General features: G+C 40.8%; 1 protein-coding gene across 3 annotated transcripts in view; it reads right to left on the bottom strand.

Moving 5' to 3' along the window:
• C2CD3 (C2 domain containing 3 centriole elongation regulator) overlaps positions 1-9,828 on the bottom strand; it is a 133,211-nt gene that overhangs the window by 40,487 nt on the left and 82,896 nt on the right. For all 3 annotated transcript variants that reach the window (XM_024131586.3, XM_055078764.1, XM_024131585.3), the window contains exon 25: positions 1,999-2,137. In XM_024131586.3, the coding sequence (XP_023987354.2) occupies positions 1,999-2,137 (139 nt within the window). The remainder of the gene's footprint in view (positions 1-1,998; positions 2,138-9,828) is intronic.

Genomic DNA, 9,828 nt, shown 5'->3' with positions numbered 1-9,828 from the left:
ACAAACCCGTGTCCCCTGCATCGGCAGGCGGACTCTCAACCACTGCACCACCAGGGAAGCCCCCAAGTGTTTCTTATACATGTAATCTGCACAAAAACCTATGACATGGACATTATTATCCTTGTTTTATAGATGATGAAGCTGGGCTCAGAGATGTGAAGTCAGTTTTTCAAGGTCACATAAGAGTCAGTAAGTGGCAGAGCTGTGATTTGAACCCTAGTTTGCCTGACTCCAGAGCCACACTGTGCAGAGGCAAGGCACCAAAATAAGAAAGTACCCAACTTTCTTACCAGGTTAAAGAAGTCAATGTGGAATTCACTGAGCACCTCTAATATATTTTATATGAAGTGAATTATATAGTTTTAAACTACAAAGCAGCCCTTGCTCCAGGTGAGCAAGATGCAGAACCAGAGAAAACTAAGAGACTTAATTTCTGGAACTGAAGAGAGCCAACTTCAAGACCAGTGAGAGGCACTGTGCTAACTTGGAACAAATACTGTGTCAGAGATTTGAATTCTAGCCGGGGGTCAAAATATCCACCTCTGAATTCTAGCTCTCCTAGTATCACCTGAGTGACCCTGAGCACTCAGTCTCTTTGAGCCCTGATTTTCCTACCTGTTAAACGGGATATTATTATCTACCTACAAGGTTTCTAGGAGGATCAAATGAAACAATTTTGTGATAAAGAAATTGCAAACAGCACCATCATTCATTTTTCTTCTAATCTTGCCTCTGTTACCAACAGACTATGTAACCTCCTTGGGCCACAGTCTCCTCAACTGTATAGTAAGGGGATGAAATGAGGTGATTGTTAATGTTGCTTTAACAAGTTAGTAAAGTTAGGTTCTGAATGAACAAATCACCCTCATTTAGAAGCTCAGCCCTCTGGTCGCCTATCTTTTGAGGCAGATTTGATATTTCAGTACTGGCCACTATGGCCAGAATATCTATAATTTCCAGTAGCTCACCATAGACAGTACTGAGTTGTCACTGCAGTTATAGCTCCTGACTCAAGTCAACCGCTCAGATTTCACAACACTGAACATGTGAGCAACTGCTGAGACTCGATTAGGTACATAAACACTGTGAGAAAACAGCAGATCAGATACCATGTGGCGTGGCTGTTGTTGGTGGACAAGAATTAAACTTTGCAAAAGGTAATGCAGTGTAAAGATAATAGTAACAATAATTAGTAATAGAATCCCACGTTTAATGATAATGCAACAGGTAACAGAAGAAAAGGGAGGAGACCCTGGTACCACAGCAGTGGGCCTCTGTACCAGCCCCTGACCTCCGAGCTGCACTGCCACATGGTTGACAGGACTCCATCTCCCCCTTTTTTTGAGCTTCCAAAGGAGATCTGTCATTTGTTATGTACCTACCACATACCAGGAGGTAATTTCCCTAAATGTCATGTAATTTGGACCTCCTAATAACCCTGTAAAAATTACCTCCACTTTACAGATGAGGAATCTGTGGCTCAGAGATGTTATGTAACTTGTTCACACAGCTAGTAAATGACAGAGATGGGGTATGAGGCCAAGACTCTCTAGTTCCAAGCCCTGGCTCTTTCCACTGCACCAGAAATCTTTTCCAAGGATGTATAATCCACAGCCTTTCCTGAGATCAGTCCTCTCTGCCTTCTTCACCTAGACAGCTTGCATACATTCTTCCACACTTAGCTGAGGGGTCTTCAGGGACTGTCTTAATCGATTATCTTTAATTCTCACTGCCCAGAACAGAGAAGAGCATATAAGAGGTCTTCACTGAATAATTTCTGAGTTGTACTGAGCAGAGTTAGAAAACACCATAACAAAACCTTTAAACCACCACTAGCTGTGAATTCATTAGCACTAGGATTAAATAACTGTTTGATAAGGAAAGCATTCTCCAACTCTGCTCAATATTGTTGTGTCTGGTACATTCCTCACTCTGAGTTTGTCTCTTGGAACAAAAAGCAGATTTTGGAAGGCTGATGGAACATCATAAAATACAAACCTTGATTGCTGTTGAAAATTCCAGATGGGGGAATCTGTGTTTTCAACCACTGGGGTGTAGATAGGAGATGGCTCATCAGCTGTTGTGAAGGATACACAACAACTGGGTATTGATACTTTCCTCTGTGTCAAGGGGCTCCCTGAAATAGAAAAGATTGGAGTGACTATACTTTAGGGTACCAAAAAGAATGTGTTGGAAGCCTCTCATTATACAGATACAAGAAGAACCATTCTTAGCTCTCTACCTTTGGGCCCTTCTTTGAGCTATTCCCTGTGTCTGAAACGTTTCTGCTACTGAAACTGTCCTTTCAAGGTTCAGTTCATAAATACTACCCAGCAAGAAACAACTTCTTCCATCTCCTTGTACTCTGTGGGATGATGGAAAATATTGGATTAAGAGGCAAAAGACAGAACTGCAAAGAGCCTGGACTTACAAGTCAGATGATCAATGATTAGCTCTGCCATACACATTCTGTGTAACCCTGGGCAAGGTCTATCTAGGCCACCACTTCTTCAAATGGGGCGTATGATACTTACACCTCCTCAGATGTTGTAAAGATTAAAAATAAATAATAATAGTAGGTAACACTTATATAACCACTTACTATGTGCCAGGCACTATTCTAAGAACTACACATGTATTAACTCATTTAATCATTACAACAAATATCTTATGAGGAAGACATTATTATTATTCCCATTATATAGATGAAAAAACTGGGGTACAGAGAGATCAAACACTTATTAAGTGGTCACACATTTACTAAACGGTAAACTGAGAGTCAAATTCAAGCATTCTGGCTCTAGAGTCCAAGCTCTCAGCCATTGTCTGTATTGCCTCCACTAGAGTTAAATGAATGTAAAACACTGAGTACTGTGCTGATGCTAATTTTACAAGATCAGGTTTCCAATGTGGGAGACTCAGTCATTTATTTTCTCTTAAAACAGTGTAAAATGAAGACGGATGACAATACTAGATAGTCTAACTCAGCTGTCCAACAAGATAACCACTAACCACAGGTGGCTATTTTACTTTAAATTAGTGAAAATTAAATAAGATTAAAAATTCTGTTTCTTAGTTACACTAGCTATATTTCAAGCACTCAATAGCTACATGTGGCTAGTGGCTACCACACTGGACAGTAAAAATACAGAACATTTCCATCACAGTACAAAGTTCTTTTCGACAGTGATGAATAACACAGACTCTATATAATGTAGTAGACTCTATACATTCCATAAGATCCCTTTCAGCTCTAAAATGCTATGACTCAGGATTACAGATGAAGGAAAGAGAAGAAAATAAGTATGTCTTAAATATTATTTACGTGATCCAGAGGAACAAATTCTGTATGTGGATTCTAAATGGTTTGTCTTCTTTCTACCTGACTAGCTCAAGGCTTCCCCAAATGCATAGTCCCACTTTACTTTGTGGGTGAAGTTAATCTTTGAGGCTCCACCCTGCTCCTTCTCTGATTGCTCCTTTCAGTAACTACTCTTCCAAAGACCCCAGGCTGTCCCTGTGGACAGAAAATCCGATGAACACATTTATACTCAGGAATGCTGATTTTACTCCCCTCCACAAGCAGTGTAACATTTAATAAGTAGCCTTTAAAAGATAGACTCTAGTACCTTCTACTCTGAGAAGCCTCTCTTGACTCTCTAGGCAGAATCTCTGAACGTTATACCCCCATCATTAGATCTCTCCAACTTCAACATTCTTTAGGGAAACAGAAGTGCCTGCAATTTTGCTTTGCTATGTTTTCCTCAACCAAAAGAATTTCCATTAGAGTAGACCAATTTTTTTTGTAGTTTTATTAAGTGCTCTTTTAAAAAAATTTATTTTATTTTTTATTAAAGTATAGTTGATTTACAGTGTTGTGGCAATCTCTGCTGTATAGCAAAGTGACTCAGTTATACACAGACATTTTTAAAAATATTTTTTCCATGATGGTTTATCACAGGATATTGAATATAGTCCCCTGTGCTCTACAGTAGGACCTTGTTTATCCATCCTACATATGATAGTTTACATCTGCCAATCCCACACTCCTAGTCCTTCCCTCCCCCACCCGCTTCCCCTTGGCAACCACAAGTCTGTTCTCTCTAATTTCCATTAGAGTAGACCAATTCTTTTCAAATTTTCCCACCAAAGTAACAACTTTTAGAGACAAGTAAATACTAAAATCTGGAGCATTGGGGTTCTTGTTGCCTTGAAAGAGCAACAACACACATGACATCTATTAACAGGCCTGTATTTTATCTAAAATTTCATGAGGATTTTACATTATCTTCCATAATATAGCCCTATTTGTTTAAACTAAAAATGATATTTCCCCCCCAAATCTTGGTAAAAAATTTACGTCATGTTATTTAATCTCGTGACTTCTAACAACCAGACCAGATGGCATTACTTTTTAGTCCCTCTTACTGGGGATAATTAATAAAGAAAGAAAATGGGTGATGAACAGAGACAAAGGAGTGGAGATTTTGCAAGGAGGCCTTGGGAAAGAGAACTGAAGAGGAGGAAGAGGAATGCTAGCCTTAGAAGTGAGAGCTGGTAGTGGCTGCGAGGCAGGAGGGAGCTGAGACGTGTGCAAGAGTTGCCAACAAAGCAGGACCCGGAGAAAGGCTTAACCAGGAGGCAGAGAAACACTAAGATACACAGAAGAACTACAGGAGGAACAAAATAAAACAAAAAACCACTGGCTACAACCTGGCAAAACCAGTTTACAAGCATATTCTTGAAAGAGCAGGAAAAAATGATTCTAATAAAATGGTAGTAAGCAAAGAATAGTTACTGGAAATCAATAATATAGCACCCGTCGTTACTAATGTAAAATGTACAGAATAGCACTAATGGTACCTTTATCTAGTGAGGTATCTTCTTAAAAAAGTTTTATTTTTGTGAAACTCAACAGTATTACATGGACTGACTTGCTCAACATCCACTCCCACTAGCTTTTACTGTATTGTATTCCTTTATTGTAGAGATTGAAAGGGTCACAGACTCTTTTGTGCTAGAGTATGGATACAAATTGGTCTCTATCTGTTATATGCCATTACAACAGATCTGGAAGGCAGACGTGAGGCAGAGGACATGTTCCTTTCCCTTTTGCTTTTGCTACTAGCAAGGATGACACTGAGTTTTCTGCTCCAGGGTTTGGTCCCTGAGGCCCCAGAGGCCTGATGTCAAGAGTGATGATGAGAGTTTCCGATCACTGGGCTGCAGTGTTGGCACTGTATTTCAAACTTAAAAGATCTACTGGTCCTCTCCTGAAAGCTTAGCCTAGAGCCCACTCCCTGAGCCCTTCCAATAACTTGAAGTACCTTAATAATCTATATTAAACTCCTCTCTGTTTAAAACGGCTGGAGTTGGACTTCCCTGGTGGCGCAGTAGTTAAGAATCTGACTGCCAATGCAGGGGACACGGGTTCAAGCCCTGGTCTGGGAGGATCCCACATGCCGCGGAGCAACTAAGCCCGTGCGCCACAACTACTGAGCCTGTGCTCTAGAGCCCGCGAGCCCCAACTACTGAGCCCACGTGCCCCAACAACTGAAGCCCGCGTGCCTAGAGCCCGTGCTCCACAACAAGAGAAAACACCGCAATGGGAAGCCCGTGCACTGCAACGAAGAGTAGCCACCCCTCGCCGCAATGAGAGAAAGCCTGCGCGCAGCAATGAAGACCGAAAACAGCCAAAAATAAATAAATAAATAAATAAATTTATAAAAATAAATAAACAAAATGGCTGGAGGGAGTTGTTTCCTGTAACTGGACTCTCCCTGACACAGCTTCCATCTCTCTATCTCACCTCTCTCTCTCTCTGTCTCCCATTTTCCTTAGTATTAATAGGTCTCAAGCTTCTCAACTGATTTCTTCCAACAGAATGTCATAAATCCTCACAGCTAGGGAGAGGTGATCTGCCTCTATACTGACAGCTTCCATAGTATTCTACAATAATCTGTGCGTGTCTGTGTTTCCCTCACTAAACTAATGCACAGAGTAGGCCCACGGCCCTTATTAAAGGTTTGCAGACTCCCTGCTGCCCTTTGTCTACAGATGACTGCCAGGGTTGGAGAAGAGAGAGAAGCTGCCTTGTGTGCGTGCCATGTGCGCCAGCAGAGGACAGCAGCATCTGCTCAGGAAAGCTCTGAGAGAGATCAGCAGAGAGGACCAACTGTAGTTCTGAGAGATAGGACCCCTCGGTTCTGGTGTACTCTGCCACTGATTTAGTGTGACATATTGGGTACTTCATTCTGGCTCTCTGGGCATCAAGTTTCTTCATCAGAAACATGTGCTCTCAAATTACTTCCTATGATAAAATTCTATGATTCTAGATATATACCAATACTGATCAGATCTCTCTCTCATACCTCAACTCCCCCTTTTAAGGTTCGTTATTTTTGAGGCTGCTATTTGCTAAAGTCCCTGAAAGAGAAGTACTATTTTTACTTTGGAAAAAAAGTGTTCCTTATTCAGTCTTGAACAGAAATACTCCTTTCAGCCAAAGAGGCAGGTGATAAAGAAATCTGCTTGGGTCTATCAGGTTTCCCTGGCTCTCCCCTTGTGGTTGGAAATTTAGCTGGGCCTGTTTACCTTCCTGGAAAAGGTCAAGTTCTGATATACTTTTGGAGGCAGCCGAGATGAAAACTGCTATACTTCCTACTGGGTTGGGACACACATTGAGAGCAGTTAAGAGGACTTGAGATGAGCCAGCTTTTCCATTTTAAGAGTTTTCACTGGATTTCCTGTGTTTTACATAAGTATGAAAAGTAGTATTTTTATGCATCAAAAAATGGTATGATTGCTTCATTGAGATTAAAATAACAACCCCTTATTTTTAACACTTTACAGCTTACAGTTTTCTTATCAGCACTAAACTTGTGTTGATGACATCCCTGATAATCACACAAGATGGGTGTCTCTATCTCTATTTTACAAATAAGGCAACCAAGGAACAGAGAGGTGAAGTGGCTTGCTCGTCACACAGCTGGTAAACTAGCATTTGGAAGATCCAGCCAGGTTTCCTAACTCCTATTCCAGGGATATTCCATTGCAATACTTCTAATTAATTCTACCTGGTTAAGAGAAAAGCTCTCCCTCTGGCCTGGAGTGAACAGATGGAAACTTTCCCTCAAGCAATGCCCAAATTTTTATGTTAATAAAAACCTAGTTCAGTTTTGTTAAGCTAACATTAACTGACAGCTGCTCTGTGGCACACCTGCACAGATGAGTCAGATCTGATTCTTGATCTGGAGGCAGACACACAGATAATTATAATACAATAAGATAAAGACTATGCCCAAAGCACAGGGGACTGTGGGAACAGAGAAGGACCCGTAACCCTGCCTGGGTAGTTGAAAGACAGCCTCTAAAGGATGATGACACTGAAGATGGTTTTGATTTTCACTGAGTATAATTCAGATTACCTCAAATCACTTTACCCTTTCTGTTCCTTGATTGCCTCATTTGTAAGACAGGGCTAGAGATACCGGTCATGTTGAGTATATGTACACAAGTCTTATGAGTACTGAAGCTGATTCTTGAAGGTTCCTTAGAGCTTTTTCTAACAAAAGTATCCAAGAAACTCTTGTATTTCAGAACCAGGACCACAGTGGGGACTATGCTGCCTCAGGTTTAAGGCATAATTCAGGGCTGTTAGTGAATCATCTGCATGCAGCTTTGCACTAAGGAATCATTTGTTTCTTTCCTCAAGGAAGAAGCTTCTAAGGCATGAGAGGGACAGACACACAGAGAACACTGTTGAAGGCAGGAGGACAGCCAACGTGGATATTAAGGAAGCATCTACATGGTTTTCACAAAAGCTTGGCCATTTATAGCTGACTCACAGAGTGTGGGATATGCTGCCCTCAGCTCCATATTCTTAGAAGATGAGAGGTGAAGAGAATCTTAGAGATGATCTTATATGACCCTCACATTTCACAGCTGAGGAAAAGAGAACTGGATTTGCCCAAAGTCACTAAGCAAGTTAATGGCTGAGCTAGGGCCAGAAGCCAGTCTTCTGACTCCCATTCTAGAAGTCTTTCTATTATATCATCATTTGGAAGGCAATTTCAGAGAGATGATGGGCAGGTCTGTGCACTCAGGGCCCAGCACAGGGTCTGACTGAAGCATAAATATTTGCAGGGCGAAGGACTTTATGGACCTATCACTGCGAGGGGAGGACTTGGGAGACAAAGAGACCTCTGAAAGTGTCCACTCTGAAGCTTGATCTGCCTTGGCTAAATGGAAAGAGGCCAAGTAACAAGTGATTTACAGATTTTTAACTCATACCAGAAATATGAGAGGTGTTGAGCATCATATTCACAAACAAGAGGACATTATGCTTGCTTAGTTGCATCAGGAAGACCCAGGTGTTGAGATACAGAAATAAAGTCCCTGTCCCCAAGGAACAGGCAGCCTAGTGGAGAGACACATTAAGAAACATTTTCAGTACAAAGTAATGAGTATAACCTCAGTAGTATAATGAAAAAGATATTGAAAGAGAATATTGTTCGCAGCAATCATTGAAAGGGCTACCCCATTAGTCCAAGTTTCTGAAGGCTGAACAAGCAAGGAGGCAGTGAGAGTACAGAAAAGGTGACAGAAACCTTCTGTGTAAGAGGACATGATCCTATACCCTGTATTAGACACAGTGGAAGCTTAATAACTATTTGTTGAATGAATCTATCAATCCCTGCAACTTCTCCTCTGCTAAATTCCACATAAGCAACTTTCTTGCAGGAGAGGCAAAGCATAAAATCAGAGAACGTATTAAAAGGAGAAAAAGGGCATTTGAGCAAGGTCTCATATTCATCTGCTTCCTCATTTAACAAATATTTACTGCTTATTATGTGTCAGACACAGTTCTAGGTGTTGGGGATTTAGCAATAAATAAAACAAAAAATTTCTGTCTCTGTAGGACTTATCTTTTTCTACAAAGACAGAAAATAAACAAAATACACTATTTAAAGGCCATAGGAAAAAATAAAGCAGGAAAGAGGGATAGGTATTGTTGGAGAAAGGCTGTAATTTTAGATGGGTGACCAAGGAAGGTCTTGCTGAGCCGGTGATTTCAGTAAAGACAGGCCAGGAGTGAAGAATATTCCAGGCACAGAGAGAAAAACAGATTCAAAGGCCCCAAGCAGGAGTCTGTCTATACATTTGAGAAAAAGCAAAGAGGCCAGCGTGGCTGGAACAGGGTGACTAAGAGGAAGAGTAGGATGTTGGGGAGAATTTGGTAACTGGGGAAGGGAGAAAGGAATCCTGGCTAAGAAAGGTGCATGAGCAAAGGCCCAGGGAATGGCTTGCCATATGTTACAACTGGAAGGGAAAGGAAGCCAAGCACTGCTGGAAAAAGTCAGCATTGTGCCACCAGTATGTCCACTGCCACTCTAAAATCATGTCAATTAGTCTTAGTTGAGCCCTTGCTGCAGTTCAGCAATTTTCTTATTTATATCTTCATGACTCTCTATAGATCCCTTGTAATGACCATGAACTTTAGTCAAAGAGGATCAACTGCCACCACAATTCCCCATGTTTGCTCCAAATAGGCCTAGAACATACACTTTCCCATTTCAATATCTTCGTTCAAGTTGAGATAACCACCTGGAATTTCATTCCCACCTTTCTGAAATCATATTCATTCTAAAAAGTTCTGATTTCTTAGACATGTCTGATTTCTCTGTTTCTAAACTCTCTAGACACTAGACATATATTTTTTGTGCTTTTTTTTGAATTTTATTTTTTATACAGCAGGTTCTTATTAGTTATCTATTTTATACATATTAGTGTATATATGTCAATCCCAATCGCCCAATTCATCACACC

This window comes from Physeter macrocephalus, chromosome 16 (assembly GCF_002837175.3).
Source record: "Physeter macrocephalus isolate SW-GA chromosome 16, ASM283717v5, whole genome shotgun sequence".
Classification (NCBI taxonomy): Eukaryota; Metazoa; Chordata; class Mammalia; order Artiodactyla; family Physeteridae; genus Physeter; species Physeter macrocephalus.
This window is presented reverse-complemented; position numbering and strand designations above follow the sequence as displayed.